This window comes from Colius striatus, chromosome 5 (genome assembly GCF_028858725.1).
Source record: "Colius striatus isolate bColStr4 chromosome 5, bColStr4.1.hap1, whole genome shotgun sequence".
Taxonomy (NCBI): Eukaryota; Metazoa; Chordata; class Aves; order Coliiformes; family Coliidae; genus Colius; species Colius striatus.
Genome location: NC_084763.1, coordinates 927,493 through 954,993, shown reverse-complemented (window position 1 = coordinate 954,993; position 27,501 = coordinate 927,493). Strand labels below are relative to the sequence as shown.

At 48.2% G+C, this 27,501-nt stretch overlaps 1 protein-coding gene across 3 annotated transcripts in view; it reads left to right on the top strand.

Annotated features, from left to right (window-relative positions):
- ADCY1 (adenylate cyclase 1) overlaps nucleotides 1-25,349 on the top strand; it is a 119,422-nt gene extending 94,073 nt beyond the window's left edge. For 2 of the 3 annotated variants that reach the window (XM_061996649.1, XM_061996648.1), the window contains 3 exons: nucleotides 2,334-2,418; nucleotides 5,797-5,886; nucleotides 8,610-8,798. In XM_061996649.1, the coding sequence (XP_061852633.1) occupies nucleotides 2,334-2,418; nucleotides 5,797-5,886; nucleotides 8,610-8,710 (276 nt within the window). In that variant the 3' untranslated portion in view covers nucleotides 8,711-8,798. Of the gene's footprint in view, nucleotides 1-2,333; nucleotides 2,419-5,796; nucleotides 5,887-8,609; nucleotides 8,867-9,400; nucleotides 9,528-16,596; nucleotides 16,714-17,809; nucleotides 17,957-18,318; nucleotides 18,418-22,431; nucleotides 22,547-23,987; nucleotides 24,113-24,984 lie in introns of those variants that run through there. The other variant, XM_061996650.1, reaches the window with a different exon arrangement.
- Nucleotides 25,350-27,501: the final 2,152 nt, after the last annotated feature.

Below are 27,501 nucleotides of genomic sequence, written 5' to 3'. Positions count from 1 at the left end.
TATCAGAATATCAAAAAACGGGCAAAATAAGCTTCACTTTAATTGGTTATTAGGATTTCAGTGAGAACAGAGATGGCCACAGGATCATGCTTTTGAAACTCCTCTTTGAAACTCTGGTCTTGTCTATTCACAAAGCCCCAGTCAGAGTAGGGCTTATTCCTATGTTCTACTGTTTCTAATTGCAAGTGTGAGAAACACCTTTTTTTCACTTCAGTAATGATCATCATCATTTAAATCTGTTAAATTTGTTGCTGCCTTTCACCTGAAGGATTCGGTGTCACCTACTAAATCCTCTAGTTTTCAGCCTAATGACCTCTGCTGAGTGATTGGAGCATAGTTAAAACTCTTTCACCTACTTCTGAAGTAAAGCCCAGCTGCACTATGTGGCAGTTTAGAACAAGGAGAGACAAAGAGTGTTCGTTGAAACTGGAATGAATTTCCAAGAATCATACAGTGTGGGAGCTGGTGACCTTCCCAAAAAGTACTGTCACTTAAAAAGCAGCTGCACAGACTCAATTTAAGCTCCAAACTGATGGGCAAACAAGATCCAGCAGCACATAACTGCTGAGGGCCACGAAAACAGACTGATTCATCAGTGACTTGGATAGAAAAGCCACCCACTGAGTGGTCCTGAGTTCTCTCTTCAGTCTGTCAGTGGTGGCTTCGTACAACCAAGTGCCTGGTGTTCTCGGGCTCTGTCCCCACTGTGACACAGATGCAACCACGAGCTAGACTAACATTGTGGATGGATGTGTTGGCAATTTCCCCTCTTGCACAGAACTTGGAACTTGAAATTGCCCTTTAGATTGCCAAAGTAGTTACAAGTATGACAGGAGACTGCAAAAGCCAAGAAAAGCAGCGTAATGTGTTACTATAACGGGAGGAGTGATAATAATGGTGTTTGACATGTATCACAATACTCCAAGGCAGAGGTTCCAAACCTAGAGACGAGAAAATGTTGTAAGAAAGCCAGTTGCTGCATAAATACACAGAAAGCAACGGGCTTGACATCCTCAGAGTTCCTGTGATCATCTGGGCAAAACAGCTCTTCAACTAAAGACATCTTTTCTATCCCCAGATGGAGCTGGTGGGAGCGAGGCTGTGTTCCTGCCAGCCTGGGCTGCCCAATTATGGAGGCACACACGCAGCATCGCACAAAAAGCACTGCTGGGGAACCTTTCTGATGCCTTAGGCTGGGGTTATTTTTAAAAAGCAACGTATGGTTACTGGTGCCAGCGACCCAAACTGCTGTCAGGGTCCCCCTCAGCACTGATGCCAGTTGTTGGCTGCCTTAAAAGACGACGCTGTTGCAGTTTTCTTCTAGCATGCTACCACCCTGAATACAAGCCAGTTTTCTCAAAGCACAGGAGAGCCTGTGGTCTGTTAATACTCAGAATGCTCACTGACAGCATCTAGAGTCACCTCCTGGTTCTGGATGCATACACAGCATTGTCCCTGTTTGTGTGTCAGGGAGAATCGTTGCAGACGTTTGAAACCAAAGACAGATAAATACTGAGACATTCTGCAGCAGAAGAATTGCACTCTTCCATGGTTAGAAACCCTCTATGAGCAATCTTTCCCCAGCAGTGGTCAAGGGCACAGGTACATGTATGCCTGCAACCATGGCACACATCTCCTGGTCTGGCTGGGTGGCTGTAACGTTCCAGTAACACGGGTTTCCTGGAGAAGTGCTTGATCCACATCCCTCTTCTCATGAACAACAAGCCTGTTCTGAAAGAGCAGGATAGGGGAGATTAAGAATGAAAGTAATTGTTACAGCATCTCTGTGAAACCTAAGATTTCTCTACCCTCTGAGGAAGGCTCAAAAGGAAGGAGCTGCTCTTTTTCATTAGAAGAAGGGATCTCGGGCTGGTCTGATTTTATTTGACTTGATAAGTGGCTGGGTTGATGGATCTCTGATTTCTGAACCTTTGAGAAGGAGACATTAGAAGGGAAAAGCATCTGGGAACTGTTACACAACTGCCAAGGCCGAGTAATTGGGTTACACACTCCACTTAGGAGAGCTATCATGCTGAACATTTGGCATTCTGCAATCAGAAGTGTCTGTCCTGACACTCGACTTTTGTCCTGTACAGCTTGATTTTTGAGATGCTTTGATCTCCCTGCTGGGATCAGAGTGGGCACCACACACAAGAGCATTTACTGATTTTCCTGAGAGCAGTGCATTCCTCTTTGAAGATTTCCCTGCAAGAGTTATTGTGAGAGCAGGGGTGAGGGGGGAATCCTCCACTGTTTCAGGAGGACTCTCGTGCTGTTTGTTCTCACCGGCTGCTGACGTCCATTGCTTCACTTCTGTTGTGTTTTCATTCTAGGAGTACCATAGTTCTTGTTCTCCTGGTGTTCTGCATATGCTTCCTAGTGGCTTGTATCATGTACCTACACGTCACACGAGTACAAGTAAGTAAGTTAAGGTTTTAGGACAGTTCTTCTTTGTGGTGGTTCCGCTTTGTGTGTCTTCTGGAACGCGAAGCCGTCGCCGCGTCCTTCAGCGATCCCTCGAGCCTGAAACCTGTGTGCTTCCCAAAGCCATTGCCAGGTGCTGGGCGCATCCAAACCACAGACCCTGAAGGTAGACTCTTCACATGAGTGGTGGTTAGCAGCACTCAGTGCCACGAGTGCTGGGCTTTCTGTCCCTTTGCCACGTCCTCCCTGAACAACTCCCACTGGCCCCCGAATCGCCCCAGCGTTCACACAGCTGCTTTAACCTGTCTTTTCCTCCTTTCTGACTCTGGAGCACACTAGTTGTCCCTTCCATCCCCGTGGGTGTCTAGCTGTAAAGTCCTGTTAGCTGCCCCTGTGTTTTCCAAACGTACCCTGCCAAAGTGGCAGCTGTTTGATGGTAAAAGCACAGTGTTTTGCACAGAACCCTTGGCCTTTTCAAAACCTTTAGTAACGATTCATTCTCCTGCATCACATTTTCACAGCAGTGATGATGCAGGAGGACATTGGGTGGTTGCTGGAGAGAACCAGGTCTGCCAGATCAAAACAAAGCATCTACAGACGAGTTGTCTGATGAGAGGAATCCACAGTGACTTAATCTAAATTTAGTCTTTTCAGACAAATACCAGGAGAAAACACCTACACAGTTAATCAGCTTTGCTGATTAGCACACGCTGGCTTTTAGTGGGAAAAAATGCCCTTTGGCAGGAGGAAAGCAATTGTTTTCACAGAAACATAAGTAGCATATTAGCAGGGTGTCTGGTACACAGCAGATAGTTATTTATAAACATACACAATTACTTGGTGATCTCTTTTGTTTCGTGAAGGCACAGCAATTTATCATCTGTCCTCCTGTCTGCAGAGCCCAGATGAAGTTTGTAGGAAATTGCTCCCCTTTATGCCGCTTCCCTGGGGCTGGTGCAAGCTGAGGGTTTGTTCCAGCTCTTTTGGCAGTCAGCAGAATCTGACTTTATTCCAGGTTCCTCTAGAGATTCAGTACCTTGCAGGATTAAATCCAGGAGAAAATCCAGCATTAGCTAAACAAATCTGAAAACACAGCATATTGCAGTTTGAAATTCCGTGGTGGAAATTTGCCTTATAAATAAGAGAAAAATAACATGGGATGGTAGACTGGTCATTCCCCTATTTTAATCAGCCTTCTGGCACTCATTTGCTGTTTTACACTGGACAAGTGACTCAGCTTATCCGTACTTTAGCATCAAATGCCTCGCTCATAAAACCATCACCAGTTGCCTGGTGTTTGGGGGATCTGATGGTATTTGTTTAGATAATAAAAAATTCCACCAAGGGAAGAAAACAAAGCCCAGCATGTTATGCCAACACAAAAAAGCTGATGCAGCCTGAGAATGACCAAAAGGCACAAGTACAAATCACTTCATTGGTCCAGTCAGAGTTTTAATTCAGACATGTCTCATACTTTACCTTTTTAAGGTTTCTTTTCTTTTTTAAGCCGATAGCCCAGCATGTCACCATGCAGGACATACACATACCTCGCTCCCGAAAGCACGTGTCTGTGCTGTGTGACAGGCCGTGTTGTCAGTGAATCTGCAGCATTATCTTCACACGGGGTGGGGGGGGAATCTCCCTTTAATGAGTCAGTAGGTAACTCACTTGGCTGCCAGCTGAATTCATGGAATGTATAGAGGTTGTTTTCCAGCTGTACTATTATTTTGTGCTCTCTTTGGCCCTATGGGTCAAAGCAGGTGGAACTTTGGAGCCCCTTGAGCTCCCTCCAACCTGAACTGTGTGAAAGTGATGAACAAGTGCAGAAAGACGTTCTCCCTTTTCCCATAGTGCAGTTTTGGATGCTGATCTATCCCCTCCCTTGAGACACAGCTGTTCAATGTGAGATTTTTACAACTGGAGGTTGTGTGCTCTGCAGTATACTCACTGTGCTACTAAAGATGTCATACCCCAGCTACCTCAATATGTTTTACTGATGCTAACACTTAAACTGGTTTCTGATGTAGCTAGTTAACTCAGGTCCATAATGCACTCTTACAGATCTGCTGTTGATGTTATGTTGGTTGTTCCCCACCTACATTTGAATGGAATGAATCCATACTGAAGCCAGAATGTACTTGCAGACCATGTGTGGGTTTTGTTTTCTCTGTAATTGCTGTATTCTCCTGTTTCACAGACCAGATGAAGTTGATTCACCTATAAATATCTCAAACTTTTAATTCATGGTCACACATACAGCAGAAATCTCTCTGCATATGTGAAGGGAAGATGAGGAGTTTCAGTGCACAGTTTCTGTTGTGCCAAGGCCTTAGAAGCCCCTCTCCCTGGGTAATGTGCTGCCTGCTGGAAGCTGGGCTTTTGTTGCTGATGATACCCATGAAGGGAAGAGCTTTTTATTCAGGACTAGTGAGTTGCATCCAAAAATTAGGTGTTTGCTTGCTCTGTTTGATCTTAAGCCTCTATGAGTCTGAGCCTCCTCCTTTTAAGAGGCACGAGATTGTTCCCACTTTAAATCTGATTGTTTCCTGGAGTTGATTCTTGCCCCTTGAAATCACTGGACAAAGTCCTGTGGTCTAGATCTTGGATCCAGTAGATAATAGATGCCCCAAGCGTTCTTAGTGCCAGATGAAAAGAAGGAAAGCAGCTTTTCCTGGAAAGAGTAGATCAGTGTGAGTGGAGCAAGCAGAAGTACTGTGTTGGCAGACTTACCCTTCCTCTCTCACCCTCTCTTGCTGGCTTCGTATCTGCTCACAGCACCAAGGACTTCACCCTTCGCAGTGACAGCAGCTGGGGTAAAAATGGAGATGAGCAAGACTCCATTCCACCACATTTCTGTTTGCTGCTGCTCTTTCTGCCCTGACAAGTTCAGTATTCATAACGACTCCTGCTAATGAAACTCCCCTGGCATTTAGCGTGACTGTTACAGCAGAAGACACAAATACCACTCCAAAACTGTACTGCCACAGTATGTTCTCTTGGATCACTATTTGTAGCTGATGATTTGCAGGGCAGAAAATGCTTGGGGTATCTTCCCCACGAGGACAGAATCAAATGCCATCCAAATTTATTCTGTGCATTGTGAGCAGCCATCCCACTAACCTTTCAGGGAGTTTTAATTACAGTGAGAAATAATCTCTAGCAAAGGCCGATTTCACATTTATTACCTACAGAGATGCAGTTACCAGCAGAGCACACACACAATAACCACTGCATGCTTGTTTCATTGTTCACTGTGCAGGCAAAGTTTCTGTGTCCCTTGCTCATCCCTTCTTGTGGGCTATTAAAAAGTAACAACCCTGCTTGAAAAAGTATTCTAAAGTCTTGATAAATCTTGTCTCTTTTTCCTCATAGTGTTTTCCAGGGTGCCTGACAATACAGATTCGTACCATTTTGTGTATTTTTATTGTGATCTTGATATACTCCGTGGCTCAAGGGTGTGTGGTGAGTATTCAAATCCTGTCTTGCCTGATTTTATCATCCTGTTTCAAGAACAGCCTGCAAGGGAGCCATTAAACACACACTGCATTGTCACCTGGTGAATTCCTTCTCTTTTTGTTGTTCCTTTTGCTCTGTTTTGAACTTTCACTGCCCTGAGTCAGGGTGTTGAATTAGGAGTAGCAAAGCTAGTAGCAAATTACACAGGTAATAGCTCAGGCCACACCTGTATCAAACCTTAGCATCACATAGTTTGCTGATGGGAAAACTGTTCCTATACGTTCAACTTGCTTGCTAGTCCAAGGGCTGGTGTTCTGTGAGCAGACAAGGCATGGTGTCAAACAGCATCGCTTATTTTTCCGTGTGGCAACGTATAGAACGTATTTCTGTGCAATTACAGTGGGATATTTTTAGAGCAGGCACATCAGAAAAGATAAAGGGATCTTAAACAAAGGACAGTATTGCATCAGGAGAGGTGCTTGCGCGGTGCTGCTGACGTGATCCCTTCGCATCCAGTGCCTCGGAGCTTTCTCTTGTATGAAGTGAACTTGCCGAGTACTTCTAAAAACTGAGTTCCTTTGGCTGTGGATTAGCAGCTGATTCTACATGGTGGACTAGAATGTCAAACGGGATTTAAACTTCCACCTAAGTATTTGGCATGTAGTTGCCTTGTCAAACTCTCAGCGCTCCCTTTCAGCGTTTTGGCTGCTGGTGCTAATGAATTAAACATGTGAGGGTACCCAGAGGAAAGGATCCACACAAAAATAGCAGGCTCAACGCAGCTGGAAGTGCTGAGGAGGCAGATGTCTCCAATCCTGCCTCTCTGCAGGATGAAGGCAGTGTGTCCTGACCAAGAGGGAAGCAGTGATTTCAGGAACGATTCCCGCTGCTAACAGAGGTGCCGAGCCCCTTATTTTGTGCTGTGTGCATTCACTCGTCGCTGGCCCTGCCCTGACAACATCTGCCAAGCTGATCCCCGTGAACTGAATTGGCAGAGGCTCCCTCATCTGTGGATCCTCACGTCCTGAAGGGCCCCAGGAATGCGCAGCGTTCAGACGTTTCTGGGCACTGCTGACCATCGGCCGTGTGAGCCACACGCTGCCCGAATGGCACACAGACGTGTGCGTGGTCCTGAGTGTGCCTGTAAGCCCGGAATGCAGAGCTGTGCAGTGCCTCCAGGCTAGCCAGCGTCTCAACAAGGTCCCTGTACCTGGTTTGGGGGTGAGATGAACGTTATGGCAGCTGGAACCTTTGTGGATCAGCCCCCGTAGATCTGACGCGTACCAGAGGATGAAAGTGAGGAACAGACCCCACAAGGGCTCAGGGCAGCGTTGAGCATCGGTGGAAGAAGGCAGGTCAGAGTTCAGAAGCTCTGGCCTCCAACGAGGCAATGATCGTTTGGCTGCAACTGGGAACAGGTCACAGACAGAACTTCAGCCTTTACTGAAGAGCCTGTAACCACTGAAATGCTGGGGAGAAAAACTTTGATCAGTAGAAATCATTAGTTCCTGCAAAGTAAAGCCTCCAGAGGATCTAGGTGCTGAGGTTTCCCTCCTAGTGGTAGGGCAGATGGTGCTTTCCCGGCTGGATTGCACGCCGTTTAGGAAGCCCTCGTGCATGCCCGTGTTTTCAGATGAGTTCAGCGTGAACAGCAGCATCTTTAAGGATGTTGATTTTTTTCCTTCACTCTTCCCCATCTCCCTTGATAATGTTGACCATTTTAACTCACATTCTGTCCGTTATGTCTCATCTTTTTAAATGACCCCTGTAAAGCACATTGCTTAATTACCTCTCGGGTTGTCAGCTGTTTTACAGCACGCTGTAAAACTTCACTGTGGGTGGTTGTGATGAAATAAAAAGGTCTAATAACACACTTTAAAAAAGAAGCTGAAGTACAGGGCAGGGCTTATGAGGTGGTGCCAGTTACAGTCAGTTTCACAGTCCCATCCTGCTCTCTCCGTTTCTGCTAACTCTTACCCTCTCCCTTCGAAAGGAGCGAAGGTTGGAGTGCAGTTACAACTAGAGCTCTAAGGACTTCCCGTTTGCCACAAATCCCTCCCTTCCTCGGGGAGCAGCACTGAGCTGTGCACATGGCATTGCCTTTGGAAGAAGCAGGTTAAATTTCCTCACATCTCCCATAAGGAATACACCCAGGCATGTGTTTTTATTTCCCAGTCTGGGGAGGAAATGGAACTCCTCAGATAACCGAAACGGCAGGGGGAATTCAGCCTTGTATTTCAGTCGTGTGTGATGGCTCTGTGTTTAGCTTCTCAATCAAAGATTAAAGTATGCTTTATTATCTGTGTGATTAATTGAAGTTGATGCAATTTAGTCAATGAAACAAACACACTTCTCTCTGTGCTCTGTGCAAGAACCTTTCTCACTCGCGTGGCCACACGAAAACATTCACGGAAGCTCCTTATTTTTGCATCAGTTTTTGTGTTGGCTTGAGAACCTCTTGGCTTTGAGCACGAGGAGGGAAACGTTCAGCTTAGCCCAGACTTTTAATTGCTTGGTCTTACTGACATCTAATGAACAGCATCTCCCACTTGAAACTGAGTAGAGCCTTCCAGGAAAACAGGATTTTGTGAGTGCAGTGAGCTGGGTGGGAGCTCTACCGCTGGGTTTTCCCAGTTAGAACCCAGCTGCAGTCAGCCCCTGTAGCAGCTGCATTTCTGCTTATTTCGTGTTTAACTTCCTCCCCTTCTCCCCTGTCCTGTCTTTCCCAGGTTGGCTGTATGCCTTGGGTTTGGAATACCAATTCCAGCAGTTCCATAGTTATCATCTCTCCCGGTGGAACAAACAAAACAATGAGCGAACTTCCATGTGACACAGCCCACTATGCTTTCCTCTCCTGCGTGGTGGGGACTCTCACCTTGGCAATATTTCTACGTGTATCTTCCTTGCCAAAAATGATTCTCCTGCTTTTTGTTACAATTTTGTACATACTTATTCTGGAACTCAGCGGTTACAGAAAAGCAGTGGGGTGAGTATCTCACAAAGTTAAAGCCCTTGGTGTTTCTGTGTGGATGGCCACAGCGCTGGCTACTCACCTGCCAGCTGTCCTGTGGCATTCAGTGCTGCTTGGGGCTATACTCTCAGTATTAAGCCATCCTCTCCCCAGGAACTGTAGGACCTAGGAATATCCATCACCAGGCGATGGATCAGCTTTTGGGAGCGAGCAACTGTTGCCCTGTTATTCTTTAGTTTGATGCTGACATACCTTAGATGCGAAATGGAAGAACATGGTCCAGTGTCTTCTGAGCCTTTGAGGGTGGCTTTTTTAGCATTTCTAGTGAAAAGCTTGCCCACACACGTTACAGTAACATACAGCATTGTAAAATGCTCAAGGTGCTGAGCGTTGGTGTGGTGCAGTGGTGAGATTTTCTGTCACCCATCTCCCTGCCTGCGTGAGCCTCTTCAGGAAAGGACAGCGATGAGGTGCCCACAGGGTCTGATATTAAAGACATGCAGTGTTAGAAGACCTGGAATAACCTGTTTCCTTTCCTTTGCTTTGAAGGGGTGGCTCGTTTTATATGCGTGGCTATGAACCAATACTAGCCATTTTGCTATTTTCCTGTGCTTTGGCACTGCATTCCAGACAGGTGGATTTGAAGCTGCGTCTGGACTACCTCTGGGCTGTGCAGGTCAGTCACAGGACTTCTCTTTCTGCTGTCTGTGCACACAAAATGATGCCTGGCTTCTTGAACTGGCTTACTCTGAGACACTTTCAGACTGTTTCACGTGTGTTGGGTTTTACAGAGAAATACTGTCAGAGCTTGCTTTCCACAGACCTATACAAGTAATTTGCTGTGGAGAAGTGATGATTTTTGATGTTGTTTGTAGTTTTTCCATAACAGTACATCGTTAGTGAAGTAATTTATCTGAGGTGTGTTATGAATCAAGATCATTTCAAACATGGGAAAGGGACAGTTAGTAATGCAAGCTTCAGATTCAGGAATTGAACCCATGGGAGTTTTTCATCTTATGATACAGAAGAGGTGAAAATAAGCTGATATTTCCAGGTACACTGGAAAGAAGCAAATGAGTCAGATAGAAGGAAATATTTTACCCCTGTACTGCAGTGAAACTGTGGAACTCTTTCCAAAAGGAAGAGCAGAAGTGTACTTGGATAGCAAGTGCCTGGACTTTCTTTTTAAATAAAAACCGACTTCCTAACTATCATAATCACAGCAGAACCTGTAGAAGTTCTGTTGGCCATAAGCAGGGCCATCAGGAGGTGTGCACCTCCTGTCGTGCCTCTCAGCAGTTCTGTTCCACCTCCCAAAGTGTTTCACGCTGGCCCCGAGGGAAGGAGGAGGTTGGAGACGGTGCAAGTTTGTTCTGGTGGAATTTGGAAGTTGTCTTGATGACAAACCTTGCACACTTACACTGTTGCAGTGCACAGAGGTCACATCCTCTTCTCACCTGCACCCTGTGAGCTCAGGTGTTGAATGTATAAATCACTGTGGCGCTTGTCTTTACGTGTAAGATCGAGAGAGGCGCGTGGATTAAACACATCCAGGGCTCTGCTGTGTTACCTAGAGTGGAGAAATCAGGAATGACTTACCTCTGTTACCTTCTACTCTGAAAACGTTTCCACTGACTGCCAAGCAGTGTTGGGATGTCTCGTTTGTCCTGATGTCCAGCCCTGTGTCCACCTCCTTGGTAATTCACCTGGCTCCACGTGGCACGTGTGTGACCGGCTGCACAGCGGCTGCTGTCGTGTGGGCTGGCACACGGTGTGTCAGTGCCCTGTGCCCCGTGCCCACGAGACCTTCCGTGTGTTATCCCTGGCTGTGCAAGAGAGCAGCAAGCAGGAAGATGCTGTCCTGCAGTCCTGTGTCAAGAGTGAGTTCCAGCATCTTAAATGCTTTTCATCACTGGAGCTGCTGTGACTTGCAGGGTGAATGTGCTGCTTAAAGATTCTCAGTTTCTACTTGGCTTTTAATCAGCAAACAATTAGCTTTAAGAATTCAAGTACAGGAAAGTAATGGGATGCTTGCCTGATGAAAGGCCAGGGCTGGACAACAGCAGGGGAAGAAATACCACCCTGTTCTGTTTTCTTGAGGCCAGGTCTTACAGAAATACCTACTCAGCTGCTACTGTTGTTAAAACCATTGTGGCTCACTCCAGAGGACAGTAGGGGAGTGAAGGCATATGGATGCCTGTCAAATCCTGGCAATGTCCAGCAGCAGCTTCAGGTACTGTTGCAAAAAGTGCTTTTCATCTGAGGAGACCAAATGCCGCTTTCAGACCTTTTCAGGTGCAAATCAGGCACTTCTGTGGTACCCACTTGTCTGTGAGATTTACATGGTAAAATCGGAAAGGATTAAAAAAATCAGGTTGGGTAGAGAACTCAGAAATTAGGGATCAACACAAGTACCATTCTTTGGGATCAGTCTGCTGGGGAGGTGCTTGGCCTCTGTGATGGTCTGGGCATACACCCTTGATTCCACATGGAAGATTTATTCCCTGTACAACAAGCAGCTGTAGATAACGTCTTGTAGGGAGTGTTGTCCTGGTTTCCACTCTGTGTGCTTGTTGCAAAGGATGGTATTGAATATAAGGGCTTTTAAACAGAAGTACTGATGTGATGGATGTTAGAGGTGTGCTCCATGTGCTTCCCTGTTCAAACAGATTACCCACAGCAGTATCTGTGTACTTATTAGGGTCTTTGGCATAGTAAGAATCTTGAATATTAACAGTTGTCTTACAAGTGGGAGGATTTCAGGCACAAGGGCTATTCTGGGAGCTGTGAGCACTTGGTTTGCATACTTCAGTAAGGCTCATTGTGGGACTAACCCTGCAAAAGTGTTCTCAGGAGAGTAAAACTGTGGCAAAAGCTGCAATAAGGAAGGATTTTGTAGGTGCTTTCATTTACCCCATCAGGAATCGCATCTAGTGGCAACCAAATGGTGTCTGAATGGTGGAAGCGTCCTGCAGTCAGCACCATTATCAGTAAGGGTGTAGATGCATGCTCAGTGGTCTGAGCCAGGGTCTGAGGTGTGCCACACCAGGAAAAAAAGTGTGTTTTGAGGAAAACCAGATTGCAAACGGCAGAAACCGATTCAGAGAAAGCTCATCTGATTCCCGTGCATCTGGGTTAGTCGAGCAGAACAGAGATCAGTCAGTTGGCTCATGTGTGGTGTGTGTGGAGAAAATACCCTTGCCTCAACAGTGAGAAGTTGTAAAAACACTTCTGTTTGTACTTAACACGGTGCTGGGAGGCCAGGTTGGTTTTGGGAGGGATTTGGGGGGTTTTTTGTGACACGTTTAACCATTTAATGTCACATTTAACCTTTCTGATCATCACAGTGTTTCCAGAAGGTATCTGCTGGTTGTTTTGGTGTTTGTGGGGTTTTTTTAACAGGCAAAGGGAGGAGAATTTCATTTTCTACATGACATTGTTGGGTAACTCTGAGCACCTCATGTGGCAATAGCTGTGAACAGCAAACACAGGAGCATTTCACTTGTTGGTGACTGAGAATCACTTTTACTTATGCAAACTATGGAGCAGGACTGGAAAAAGGTGACAAAAAATGGACAAATAAACTGCCAGGAAAAGAAATGGGAGGTGCTGACTCACACAGGGATTGTCAGGGGAGGAAAATCAGAGCCATACAGTGACGTGACTGATTGGTGCATACCTTAGGGCATACTAGGGTACCTCCGAGCTGTCTTTTCTAAGCTCTGACAGTTTGTGCAGACTTGCCAGGTGTGCCTGCACCCCTCCTGACAGCCCTGCCCCTGCAGAAGCAGCAGCGTGGGGTGCCTCTGCTCTGGGCCTTTAGTGCCACCTGGAGGTGTAAGGGTGATGTTTCTGTGACACTGATGCTTTGCAGCTGCATCTTGAAAGCGTGCATGTTCCATCAGGGACATTGCTGCAGCGGTTTTATCTTCAACAGTCGCCTGGTAGCTCAACAGCCTGAACAGGGCAGTAAGCAGTTGGCAGCACTGTCAGCAGTGTGTGGTGCTGTGTGGCACTTCAAAGCACACTTCAAGCCATTCATTGTATTGATGCCAAAAGCTGAGGTACTAAAGAACCTTTTACATTTTCATTTGGCAGAGATGAGCCTCTGAGGTTCACCAAGGGCAAGTGCAGAGTCCTGCACCTGGGGAGGAACCACCCCATCACCAGCACAGGCTGGTTTAAGTTCCACTGGCACAGGAGGAGCAAGTCCTTTGGTGCTGAGGTGAGGGAGCCCTGGCCCAGGCTGCCCAGGGAGGGTGTGGAGGCTCCTTCTCAGGAGGTTTCCAACCCCACCTGGACACGTTCCTGTGCCCCCTGAGCCAGGGGAAGCTGCTTTAGCAGGGGCTGGGGCTGGAGCAGCTCTGCAGGGCCCTTGCAGCCCCCACCGTTGTGTCATTCTGTGATTCTGTGAAATTTTGTCCCCAGGTCTGCAGCCTGCTTTTCAGTCCTGCAGCTCTGCAAATGCAGTGAAGCTCTGCAGAGGGACCTGGCTGCCATGAATACCAAACAGGTGTAAGCAAAAAGCAGAATGTGAAAAAGGATGTTGCCTGTGGCTATGTGATTTTCTTTCTTATTTATTTTCACAAAGATCTGCCTCATTTTTTGAGCTAGTAGCTATTGCATAAATACCACGCTGGCAGCTCTCCTTAGTTAACCAATAGGAATAAGGGCAAGTGGAAGAAAGTTTGGATGCTCTGTAGCTGTCTGGATAGTATTTCCTCCAGGAATGTAAATACCTGTGGTCTGTGCTATTTTAATCTTCTCTCTCCAGCCTCAAGTACTCCTTCTCACTTCTCAGTGTCTGCTTTGCCTGGGAAAGGGTGATGCCTACACATCCCTTTATCTCAGCTGCTCAGAGAGTGGGCACTAGGAATCCATGAGTTACGGTGTCGTTCCAGCCCCCTGAAGGGCACGGAGCACCAAGCTGGAAGGAAAAAGGTCCAGAAAATATCAGCAGTCGCTTCACTTCCCTCCCCATAGAGCCGAGTGATGGGGTGGTTTTAGACCCCTCACGGCTGAACACAACCAAGTCTTTTTTTTACCTAACCTTCACTCCTTATCTTCCCTTGCAAGAGACACAAGGAGGTCTTTCCTTCTTCCCCTGGCAGCTCCTGAGGAGCTGTGTGTGAGAGCTGTCTGAGGCAGTGCAGGGTGGGAGGATGGACGCCCAGACCCTGTGCAGCAGAACGGACACACTTCAGTTCCATAACTGTGGCCCCATCACCATGAGCACTGGCCCACCCAGACCCGCACGCGCACAGCGGTGGCCCCGGCACGTCTGTTACGGGAGTGTCACAGTTGTTTTGAAGTGAGATGGGAGGAAGGGAAAAGCCAGCACGTGCCTCAGAGTTCCATCAGAAGGAAACAACTGCAAAACCAGCCCTTTCTCTCTTATTCCATGTTGGTATGTTAGAACTGTCTGTTATTTCTCTGCATCCAAGGCTGGGCAGACATCCAGTAACGCCACCAAGGCGACAAGGCTCTGCTTCAGTGCTCTGGGCTTTGCTCTTGGGCTGAAACCTTTGTTGATGAACCACACACAATGGTAGGAGGCACCACATACTGCTGAAGAACCTCCTCAGTCATGCCTTCCACAGCTGGGCAAGGCAGTGGAATCTCATCTCCAGAAACGCGCGGCAGCTGCCAGAGGTTGAGCAACATCCCTACCCATGCGCTGCCTCAGGCTGGGCACTCCACTGACCGACCTCTGACTCATTACTGTGACTTGTCCAGAAGCCTCTAAGCCTTGACCCAAAGGTGTGTCCTTCTTTGGGCTGCTGCTCTGACCCATACTGGATTGGGAGCGTAACTGAGAACCTGAAGTGTTTCTAGGAAGGCAGTGCCAAGCCCAAAGTGGGATCTTTACTCTGGGCACAGATTCAGTTTGCAGTCCCCAGTGGAACTTCCCACTTTCCAGTACAGCTGTAAGCTTGGTTTAGGTTTTCGGTTGGGAAAAAAAAAGCTTTTTATTTTAACAGTTAAAACATCACAGTCCCAAGCAAGGCTCGACACAAGAGGCCGTTACACGTGTTTGTAGGCAACAGTGAGTCAGAAACGGAGTTCCAGCACCAAAGCAGCACAAGGAGATTTTAGGAAAACAGCGTGTGAACTTTAAGCAGCAGAAGTGTCAGGGAAACAGCTCACAAAGAGGAAACAGAGACCTGCTTAGAACACAGATTTCAGGTGTGTTTCCTGCAGAGTTTAACTGCTGTTTGTTGTTTGCTGATGCTTCACCTCTGGAATAAGTTCTGGTTGTTACAACACAGCTTAGGGCAGGAGCTGAGAATTTACTTCCAGACTTTACTCCAAACTTCCTGAAGCAGTTGTGTTTATAAAACCAGTTCTCTTTCAGCATTCTTTCTACCTGTAGGGAAATGTGAGCATACAGAAGTAAACTGCAAGGCAAGGAGGACTCTGTGATCCGAGTAAAACAGTTGTTAGTCCTCAGCTGTGTCACTGGAAGCAAAAATCAGCTTCCTGAAGAAAAGAGAAATCACATGAGAAGAATGTTGTGGGAGCACACAGAGGCAAGAGGCGGCTGGTTTTCTCCTACTTAGACGGGAACGGTTCGAGGGAAAAGTATGTGGACTTTGTAACAGATGAGGGTAGCAAATTCTAGACACAAAAGGGACGGCAGCAAAGATTAGAGCAGGTTCTTCAGTGGTTCAGGTGATTGTGCTTTCTCATCAATGCCAGGGAATTTGTCCTTCCAGCCCTCTGCTGCCAGTTGCTGGATAAACACAGCCGTATGAGGATGGCGGCAGAGCTCTGTGTAGGGTTCTGCAGAGCAAAGGCTGCGCTGTGATTCCTCTGAGGGGAATGATGTGGTACTGCTCAAAAGTTTTCCAATGGAAATCAGAGCGTGAGGACAAACGTCTCGGAGTGAATTCTAGAGAAGTCACTTTGCAGAAGAGTCTCCTGAGGACTAGGCTGGAATTTGCAGAGCTGTGAGCCCCAGATGAGACCCCTGGAGACTCACTAAGGGGTTGTTTCCTGGTGTGTGCTTCCCACTAATCCCTGTGAGTCAAGACACCTGTAGTAAGATTCCAGCACGCTGGGTCAAGCACCTCAGCTGTGTTGAGGCCCAGGCACCCTTTCAGGACACTGGCATTCACAGGATGACAGAATCCCTGTTGCTGACGTGCACAGGAATTTCTGTGCTCGACAACTGTCTGTCTTTTCGTGACAAATGCACCTCGTGACAAACCACCTCTAGAAGTGCTTTTGTTTTAAGTTGCATCCCATTCTTAAGACTGTTCCCCTTTCAGACCTTTTTCTCTGTTGAAGTTACTGTCTGACCGGGCCTGTTTCCATTTTAATGCTGCTGATTGACCAGGTTTCCGTGGTTCCAAAGGTGGATCAGATGCTGCTGTCACTGTCTTCATCTACCTGGGAAGCAATTGCCCTCTAAAGCCAGTGTGGCTTCAGTGGGCTTATTCTGCCTTTCCACTCTGAAAAAATACCAGGGGCTCGTTTAAAAGAACAGGGAGCTACAGAAGACACCAGTACACTTAAGCCCTGAAAGCAGGCATCAGCCCAGAGGCTTTAGCCTGAACTTCTGAGGACCTGAAGGGATTTTACCTTGACGTAAAAGCGTGGTACAGGAGAACTGTTCCCAGTCTCCTTGGCAGGCGCTGTGTTGCTCAGTCTAATGTCAATGGGTGGATTCATAGAAGCTGTTTGATGGCTTCAGCTAATTTTCTGCTTTCAGGAAAGCTTTTTCTTTTCCTCTGTCCCCATAGGCAGAAGAAGAGAGAGATGATATGGAGAGAGTCAAGCTGGATAATAAAAGAATTCTCTTCAACCTGTTGCCAGCACACGTTGCACAGCACTTTCTTATGTCTAACCCAAGAAACATGGTAAACCAAGGCACAAGTTAAATACACGGTGATGTTGTGTGGGTGTAGCTTGGGTCACCTTGCAGCTGTATATTTCCAGGGAAGGCTTGGACTGAAAACATTAAAAGGAATAGTTTTAGAAACACGTGTGTTCAAGACTTAGATTGCAGTTGTTTATTTGGCTGTAGTGTCCTCCTCTGGAGAATTTTAATGTAAGCAGGGTAAGGTGTCACTCCCCATTAGTGCACCCAAGTGTCTGCATGCAAGTCTCCTTTGTCTTTTCAATCAACTTAGAATGTTGGGATTTATCACAGTATTTCACCCTCTCAGGTTGGTTCTGAGCAGTGAAGTGTGTGAAGTGCCAGAAACTTCCACATGACTACTGTAGCCCTGGAAATACCCTGCCATTACCAAACCCTTCCATTTAGATTTAAAACCAGAGAATTGAGCACATCTAGGGAAGACACAGCAGCTCTTAACATCAAAAGGCTTCAGGTATTCAGTGAATAGGTTCAAGAAGCCCTTGCTAGAATCCTTCTGGAGCAGCTGCAATACCTGCAGCACTGGAAAAGCTGTAATGGCCACAGTGCTGCTCTCAAGAGTTTGGGTCAATGTATTTGAACCACAGGAGAGTTTTTCTTTCTGTGAGTGCTCTGAATTCTTAAGCAGAAGCCTTGCAGTGCAGAACAGCATCGTATCCTGGACGTTGAGTACAGGGCCCTGATACTCCCTGGGGTTTGTGCTGCAGGGTAGAATTGTTCCACCTCCTGTTTGAATCATCAAACAAAAGTGAGAAGATGCAGTTCTGTTTCTCATACTGTAAAAGTTCTACAACGGTTAAGACTTTCAACAAAAGTTTTAGTCACCGCTTCCATGTCTAAACAGGGAAGAAGGCTGAGTTGTTTGAAATGGCTTTAATAGCTGTGGGCTTCATTTTCTTTTGTGGTTTTGAGTGGAGAGCTCTTTCAGCTTCTCTTGAATAAAGCTGCCTTTCGCCCCGCCACGAGTGCTGCTTCTGTCCTGGCTGTCCCTTAGCACTAGGATAGATGTCACAATGATGGTGCCTGTTTGAGATTAACCTTCTACAATAAAAGCCCTCTCTGCTCCTGACCTGCAGGACCTCTATTACCAGTCCTATTCACAAGTGGGGGTGATGTTTGCTTCCATCCCGAATTTCAATGACTTCTACATCGAGCTGGATGGCAATAACATGGGAGTGGAATGTTTACGCCTGCTGAACGAAATCATTGCTGATTTTGATGAGGTAAGGTCTAAACACTTTGTCTTTCAGCCATATCAGCTCTACCAAATTACTGTCAACAGAGATAATCTATAGCAACTCAGCGTGTCTTGAGCTGCCCAATAAAACAGTACTGTAAACTTCCTCTTGTATTGTGATTGCTGTCCACTGGGCTTCTCCAGTTTGCACTTTCAGGAGTCTGGCCTCAGACTCCTCTCGTGGAAGGAACAGTATTTAAAGTGAGAGCTGATTCTCAGTGCCCTCAAAGTGTACCTCAGCTTACCAAAAGCAATAGGGTTTAATCAACTTGCACATACTCTCTGATAACTGTGGTTGCTTGTCTAAAATATTATGTAATATTTAACAGTTTTATGTTTTAAACAAAGCTTATGGACAAAGAATATTATAAGGACATAGAAAAGATCAAGACAATTGGAAGCACATATATGGCAGCTGTGGGACTCGTACCTACTTCAGGAACTAAGGTAAGGAGAAGGTGGTGTGTGGAGGGACCGCTGCCCTTTAAATCCCAGAGGAACATCAGAAACAGAGCTAACTCTCTGTGGTCATAAATGGCTTGTGTTGCTTCTTTACAGCAATTTCAATCTGAAATGCAAAGAGCAACTGTAACCTGAAGAGGAAGATAGCTGTCCCAGCAGTTGCTGTGTGGCTGCTTTGGGGATTTGGTTCTCTGCAGCTCTGCATTCTCTGCAGTTGGCATATAAAGCCCCTAGGTCAGGGCAGGGGCATTTTAAACCCACTTAACATAGGTGAAGTGGTAAGATGCAGGGAAAGGGAGACCCTGGGTGTAATGAATCAAAACAAAGAGCCTCTCCCAACCCCCATCATGGACAGAAACTCAGTGCTTAGGTACATTGCTGCACTTTACCCTGCTCCCTCCAAATCAGCTCACTGTTGTCTCTACTGCTAACATTCTTTTTGCCCCTTTTTGACCCCTCAAAGTCATTTCATACCCACTAGTTCTCCTGTACCCTCATTGCTGTGCTTGGGTGTGTTTCCAGCCTGTCTTGGGACAAATGTTTCTAGATTTGCATGCAGCATGTGGAAAAGCAGAAAACCCCACGGGCAGCGTAGTGAGCTGCAGAGCAGTGTGCACCTTAATAGCCACATCATCCACCTGACTGAAAACTTCAAGTAATTTGGTAGGGTGAGGAAGACAATGGTAATCACAGGAATCCATGCACCTGGTCTGCCCAGAATCTCCAGACACCCGTCCCCTGCTCTGCTTCTGGTTTAGCATTGCAAAGTGATACTGAATTAGAGGGCAAAAGCAAAAAGGGACAGAGGGGGGCTTGTGAGCTTTCTAGCAACACTTACCCTCGTTAAGAAAATAAATATAAAACAAGCCACAGTGAAATCAGCTGTTGGAATCCTATTGGAGTGTCTCACATACCACTGATTTTCTGGTGTTCAAGGTATTTGCCACCAATGCTTTCCTTTGTGTCCTTCCTAGCAATCTACACGTTACCAAAAAGGTGCTTTTGAAACTCCTGTTCATGCTGAAGTGTTTGCCTGATGGGTCCCAAAAAAGCCCTGATCCTTTGAATTTTTGCAGTGTGATCAGAGGCAAGCAAGCAACAGTGTGCTCGTGTGTCTGCTATAAATGCTCTTTGAACTGTAATCCTGAAAACAAGCGTGTTGTTGGGTAACTCGGGCAGCATATGTCCCAAAACCCAAACGTGTTTGTCTCGTGTGTTTTCTAGTTGCTAACTGAAGGGTCAGCTGAGTTAGCCCAGTACTGGAGATACCACTCAGAGCTTATGGTAGTAAGGCATTTTGCATCTCTGCAGAAGATCTTGTACAGGACTCTGCCTTCCTCTGAAATCTTGGGGCAAGTTTTGCTCTTTTCTGTACAGATGGACTTTGTTTACCATTCTATATCCAGAAAGCCTAAGGATCTGGTATGAAACAGGCTGTTTGGGGTTTTTTTCTCTTTAACTTGGGGTTTCAGCTCTCCTGTCATCTCTTGCCGTTGCTTGTGTGATGCAAAGGAGCAGAAGTTATTCACATCCTCCTGCCAGTTTCCCATGAGGTCTTCAGTGTGTGGCTGTGAGTCACCAGTCTAGTGATCCCGGGTGGCCTGTTGTGACAGACCATCACTGCCAGGCATCACCCAGCCCCTGGGCTGCCCTGTGGGCTCAGATGTGGCTGTGGGGAGACGTAAGAGACTCCAGTGGTGCTGGTCTCACCTCTGCCAGAGGTGCCCCAGCTTCATCAGAAAATCTGGCACGCAGCCTCTGACTGCAAGCCATCCGTTTCATAACGAGGGTTTGGACCTGAGCTCTCAGCTTTAGAGGTTAGCTCTTAACTGAAGGTATTTGCACACAGGAGAACCCAGTACCTCATGCAGTTAGGTATTTCAATCCTGTATCTTCCAGGACTGTGGTTTCTGCAGCCTGACTTCGGCAGGTGACTGTAGTAAAAGCACATTGCCTCTGTCAGCCTGGTGTTGCTGTGATGATGCTCTGGGCAGTCCTTCCAGTAACTCTTCCTTTGATGTTTAAGTAAACAATTGCTTGCCAGTTACCTCATCAGGGCAGCATGCAAACCAAGCTCTGTGTAGATCTTTTGCACAATGTAAGTTCATTGTGTGTGTGTGTGTGGAGCCGTTTGAAATGATGTCTGTGATATCACCAGGGTCCTGACTCCACCAGGTTCCTAACTTGTGGTGTTCTTCAGTGCAGGTTACAGAATCACCCCAGAGTGGTGGGGTTGGAAGGGCCCTGCAGAGCTGCTCCAGCCCCAGCCCCTGCTAAAGCAGGTTCCCCTCACTCAGGGGGTACAGGAACGTGTCCAGGTGGGTTTGGAAACCTCCCAAGAAGGAGCCTCCACACCCTCCCTGGGCAGCCTGTGCCGGTGCAGGTTCAGAAGAGTTTGGCAGTGATCCTTTTGAGAGGCATCTGTCACTTGCAGCACATCCAATATTGGCCACCAGTCTTCTATCCTGCAACCCTGAGGGGCATTGCAGGGAATCAAAGCATTCATCAGGCAGCAAAGAAGTGGAAGGATAAGGAATATAAAGAAGATTAGAGGATTAAATAAAACCATACACCTCTCCTTCCCTCCTCTACACATTCATCATCACCTCTCTAAACTTCATTCTGGTTCTTCTTTTGTCTTGTTGAGGCTGGAAATGAGTAGAGCTCTCTGACACAGCAAAAAGCAGTATGCCAGAGACTCTGGCAGGTAAATAAAAATACCCTTCCTGGACACTGGGGCCAGCCCAAGCATCACTTCCACAGCCTTTTGTTAGCACTTGGCACTAATGTTTCTGTATTTCCCAGCCATGAGGAGGAACCCTTTCAAACTGAGCTGAAGAAAGGAAATGGCAGCCTGTTGCTCAGGTTCTTCAGCCACGGACAAGTACTCCATGTGTAACATCTCGCTGTCGTGACAAAAGCCCAGCGAGCTTTCATCGCCTGCCAGCTGCCACAGCCCTCTTGTGCAACACCCTGCAGAAGCTAGACTGCCACTGACCCTGCATTTCTTTCCCCATATCCTACCTTTAGCCCACTTCACTTTGCAAATCTGTTCAAGAATCTGTATTTTTTATTCAAGTCAGAGCACAAGATAAGAGCATCCATCCTGAGTCAGGGCAAAGGTCTGTTCTGGTTACCTGCCTTTAGCCAGATCCTGGGGGAAGCTACAGGGCAAACATGTGAACCTCTCTTTTCCACTTCCTAATAACACACTGCTTAAGAAATGCTAGAGCTACAGAGAATACCTTTTTCCTCCTTTGTAGGAGCTATTTATTCCATGAGTTGAGTAATTGTGTTTGAATCTAGACAACTCTTGATATCTACAGGATCCTCTGAAAACGTTTCATTAGACTGAAGGTGAAAACCCCTCATTTCCTGATGTCTGGGGTGTTTTTTACAAGTTGGTACTTCGGCATTTCGTTTGCTCCCTTCTGGTTCTTTTGCTCTGGTTCATTTCTGTCCTTTTTATAACATCTCATTTCAGCTTGCCTGCAAGGGAAAGAAAATAGGGGTGTTCTGCATCTCACAGGATCCAGCCTAACAGGAATTTTGTCAATGGGAACAGCATGCACCTCATGGAGCTGAGAGCTAGCAAAAGCCCCAAAGGGAGATGAGGGCAGAAACTATAGTTATTAATAATCATCAGGCAAAGCACTTTTGTAAGAGAGCAGGTTGTATTCCCTGCCACACTCACAACAAACATCTGCAGCTCTCTAGCAACAGAACCACTTTACCACGGGAACTGTGCTTTCCATTCTTCCCAGAAATCACAAAGACAGAGAAGGGAATAAAAAAAAAAACCCCAAACACCCCAGAAATTCAGTACTTGAGGCAAGAATGCGTGTGCTGTAACCACCACCAAACACAAACAGCACAAGAGGTTAGATGCCTTTCCTAAGCCGTGCGGTCCGGGCTTGTCATTGTTTGACTTCGGTATTTCACCTGCCTTTCAGCACCACGTGAATCTAATGTGCAGTACTTTTGTGTTTTTGCTTCTAGGCTAAAAAATCAATTTATTCCCATCTAAGTACACTGGCAGATTTTGCAATAGAGATGTTTGACGTTCTTGATGAAATCAACTATCAGTCTTACAACGACTTCGTGCTGCGCGTCGGTAAGTCACGTTTCCACAGTCCTCACACGAGCACAGCCTTGTTGTTTGTTGGCTTTCCCCGAGCAAAGGCTCGCTTGAAAAGCCTCCTTTGAGCAGGGGAGGCACATCCACGTTGCAGGTCAGCAGGCAGGATGGTGAGCATCAGTATCAAGGAATTATTGTTGTGTCCAGTTCCAGTCTGCACACCCCTAAAGGAAACGGCACCAGTAACGTTGTGCAGTGTTGTTGGTGTGCACAGCCTTGTGCAACTGCATCGCTGAACTGGTGAAAACTGGGTCCTACTTAACCACTGAGTTCAGTTGCATCAGCAAAAGCTTTTTTGGCATGGAAAGTGTGACGGGAGGCTTTTGTCCACAGATACCTAGTGACCTCAACCTGTCCTGTTTCCTCCAACAAATTGAATCCTTTGGTCTGCACGCCACCAGCCTTCCCATGCAATGCTTGACGTGTGATTACGTGTCTTACCTCACAGAGTCCCTTCTCCAGGAGCAAATTCCCACATTCCCTTTCTTCCCTGCATCTCACTCCTCTCTAACAATTCTTCCACTGCTGTTCTCACCCCATTGCTTATTCTAACAGAAACAGTTTCCTCCAGCTTCTTTCTCTGTATATTTTCATGGCTGGATTGTGAGAATGGGCTGGACAAAGGGGAAAAGTGAGGTTACTAGCAGCAGGAGATGAAGACCAAAGACATCAAGGGTAGTAACAGGAGAGTGATACTTCCATTTGCCCTCCTGTATCTCTTAAATAATTGTAAAGCCCAAGTTCTCTTTGAACTCCATTACAACTAGTCTTTCCAGGTTCACAAAGGGACAGAGCACAAACACCAGACTCCCATTCTTCTGCAGAACTTGGGGGAAGAAAGCCCTTACACAGAACTTGCTGCAGGATTTGGCATCTGCAGCTCTTCAGGGCACTCAGAAGAATGAGCATCCTCTTTTCCTAACAGGGTGTCAAAATTGGTCAGATATAGAATTGAGCCCTGTGGCTTCCCACAGAAGAAGTGCTTGAGCCCTTCTCTTGTCTTCTGTCAAGTGTCTCCCTGGTTGGAGTTGTCCAGTACTGACAGCCAACGTGACACTCTTACCCCATTCCTCATGTCTTCCAGGCCACTCTTTCTGTTCCACTTGGAAAACTTCCATTGAAAGGTTTTATTTGAGCAACCACAGTGGAAGTCATAGCAAAGATCTTTAATAGTTGGTCCTGAATTGTTCCACAGTTATACTCCCCAGATGAAACAATTGCTGCTGTGGTCTCTCACACTGCATTTGCCATAAGAGATCTCTGTGTCTTTGTCTCTAGACCATTAGTTTAAGGTGTGTTATGTCCTCTGAGCAGAAAAATCCGAAGGTGCTTGTGTTAGAAGTGTTTGGCAGGATCCTTGTTTCCCTTGGGTAACGTGCTGTGGTGCCTGAACCCCAACCCCTCGCTTTGGCTTTAGGGATCAATGTCGGGCCGGTGGTGGCTGGAGTCATCGGGGCCAGAAGGCCGCAGTACGATATCTGGGGGAACACCGTGAACGTGGCCAGCAGGATGGACAGCACTGGAGTGCAGGGGAAAATTCAGGTGAGTGTGTTCTGGGACAGTTCTGCGAACTTCACCCGCCTCCTGTTTCACCGGTAGCTACATTTTCAGTACCCCTTGGAAGATGCAGCTTTGCTTGATCTTGTGGCTCTTAGGAAAAAGGCAACATCCTGGAGCTGATAGGAGCACCAGAGGTGTAGCTGTCTACCAGTGTTTCAGCTCTTGGAGTTGAGGAAATGCTCAGGTAAATCATTTCCACCAGAAGCAGCGGGGTTCCGTGCTGCCTTGTGTGCAGTTGGAGGCGACCCTGGGAACACCAACGCTGCACGGGCCAGTCCTCGTGCCAGAGGAATTGTGCCTGAATAAGGACCAGAAGGAGAGAGGACCTGTGTCCGTCTGCATCCTGCTGCCTTTTATACAGCTTTACAAATTCCTTGGGCACTTTGGGTCAGAGAGACCGCGCAGAGAGAGAATGAGGTTCTCCTATGGGAGCTTGGCTGGAAGCTGTGCTGCACCTCTGGAAAGCTCAACGAACTCATGCAGTCCTTTGTCCGAAATACCTGTCTCCAGGCATCAAAAGTTCTTCTGGGATAAGTGAGCGTCACTGGAAGAGATCTAGCTTACAACAGCAGGCAGCGTGGTTACACCTTGCTGTTGGACGGGGCTCGATCTGGTCCTGCAATTACTGAACAGCTCGAGCCTGGAAGCTCTGCTTCTCAGGTTCCAGCTTGGTGGGTGACTTCTAGTTCCTTCAGAAGGTTCCAAGTGAGCCCCAGAGCAGCAGTAGGTGCTAATTCCTTCTGCCTGTGTGTGTTTCACGACAGGGGAGCAAAATGGGGAAGGGTGGGCAGTTCTGGGTTTAGCCTTACACGATCAGGAAAGGCTAACGGCTCTGTGGTGTTCTCTGTCTGCAGGTGACAGAAGAGGTTCAGCGCATACTGAAGAGGTGCGGCTACGAGTTCGTGTGCAGGGGTAAAGTCAGTGTGAAGGGAAAGGGCGAAATGTTGACCTATTTCCTGGAAGGAAAGGCCGATGGAAACAACTCACAAACACGGTCTTTAAACCTAGAGCGGAAAATGTACCCGTACGGGAGAGCAAACATTCAGACAAAGCTGGGCACCAGCTGCCCGTCCGTGTCCTCAGCCGCCAGCCTCCCCGCCAAAGCCGGGCCCGGCGCCGCCCAGGCGCCCGCCCCTCACGCCAACCAGACTCTGCACTACCTGCCCTCCGTGCCGCCCGTGGAGGAGGCCTAGGGCCGGCAGGGGGCCATGCCCAGCGTGGGGGGCTCGGGGCAGCCACAGCGGCCATGCCTGGCATGGGGGACTCGGGGCAGCCACAGCGGCCATACCCGGCACGGGGGGCTTGGGACAGCCGTGGGGGTCATGCCTGGCACAGGGGACTCGGGGCAGCTGTGGGGACCATGCCTGGCACAGGGGACTTGGGGCAGCCACAGCGGCCATGCCTGGCACAGGGGACTCGGGGCAGCCGCAGGACCATGCCTGGCACAGGGGACTCGGGGCAGCTGTGGGGACCATGCCTGGCACAGGGGACTTGGGGCAGCCGCGGGGACCATGCCTGGCACAGGGGACTCGGGGCAGCCGTGGGGACCATGCCTGGCACAGGGGACTTGGGGCAGCCGCGGGGACCATGCCTGGCACAGGGGACTCGGGGCAGCTGTGGGGACCATGCCTGGCACAGGGGACTTGGGGCAGCCACAGCGGCCATGCCTGGCACAGGGGACTCGGGGCAGCTGTGGGGACCATGCCTGGCACAGGGGACTCGGGGCAGCTGTGGGGACCATGCCTGGCACAAGGGACTTGGGGCAGCCACAGCGGCCATGCCTGGCACAGGGGACTCGGGGCAGCCGCAGGACCATGCCTGGCACAGGGGACTCGGGGCAGCTGTGGGGACCATGCCTGGCACAGGGGACTCGGGGCAGCCGTGGGGACCATGCCTGGCACAGGGGACTCGGGGCAGCCGTGGGGACCATGCCTGGCACAGGGACTCGGGGCAGCCGTGGGGACCATGCCTGGCACAGGGGACTCGGGGCAGCTGTGGGGACCATGCCTGGCACAGGGGACTCGGGGCAGCCGCGGGGACCATGCCTGGCACAGGGGACTCGGGGCAGCCGTGGGGACCATGCCTGGCACAGGGACTCGGGGCAGCCGTGGGGACCATGCCTGGCACAGGGGACTCGGGGCAGCCGTGGGGACCATGCCTGGCACGGGGGGCTTGGGGCAGCTGTGGGGGTCATGCCTGGCACGGGGGACTCGGGGCAGCCGCGGGGACCATGCCTGGCACGGGGGGCTTGGGGCAGCTGTGGGGGTCATGCCCGGCATGGGGGGCTTGGGGCAGCCGTGGGGGCCGTGCCTGGCACGGGGAGCTCGGGGCATTCACACCTGCCCGTGTAGGAACGGCCATAACCAAGGACCACCACAACCCAACCAAAGAGAACCTGGGGCACTGCGGAACCAGCTCTTGGGATGGAACATTGTAAGGGCTAACAATTCTGTTAGGAAAAGGCAAAATCTGATTTTCTGGGAATGAGGAATATTTTCTTGGTGTTTTTAGAGGATAAGTGAAAACAAAGAAAAAGAAAAAACAAAGAAAAACGTGCAAGCAATTACTTGTATGAGTGTGTATGTGTATATATACATTTAATCTATATATGCACATATGCAAACAGCCCTGTGTAGGCTTAATAGAGATTTATAGAGAAACATGAAAATACATACCTATCTACACTTCCACCTGCAATGACATGGCAAAGAGATCTCTCTCTCTGCCACAGCCAGCATCGTTGGGGCTGGGAGGAGAAGAGCTGCATTGAACCGTGGGGCAGCTGGAGACCCCCAGGGCTACAGCAGGAGTCAGGGAAGCTGTGCTCCCAGTTGAAGCAGCGAGAGCAGTGTTCATCGTGCTGCCAAGGGCAGGCTCACGAGGGCTGGGTTCAGCTAACTGCTGAACCTTGTGTGTTTCTTTACAGTTCTCCTTGCATGCTCCAAAAACTTCCAACCAACCCCAGTTCAGAGCATAACACTAGGACATGAGATAGATAAACCACAGAGTTGTGGCAGAAGAACTAGAGATACATATATATGTATATATTCTTTCCATTAAAACAAGTAAAGGGTGGTGGAGTTTAGAAGTTGCTGCCTCTGGTCACCTGGCCCTGTGGTTGGCAGAGGAGCCCCCCTGCAGGCACAGCAATACGCTTATGCAATACAGAAACATTCCCCCATGTCCATCACTGACTTTACCCGAGGGCAGAGGGATGGCATTATTCCAGGCTTTTACACACAGCACAGGTCCTGTGGCTCGCTCCCAGCGTTTAGCTCGCCTAGCTTCACCTTCCCGAGCCCCTCGAAGTGTCGCCGTGTGCTGCCGGGGACAAGCAGGCCCTTGCTAGGTTTGTGCCATCTGCATCTGCC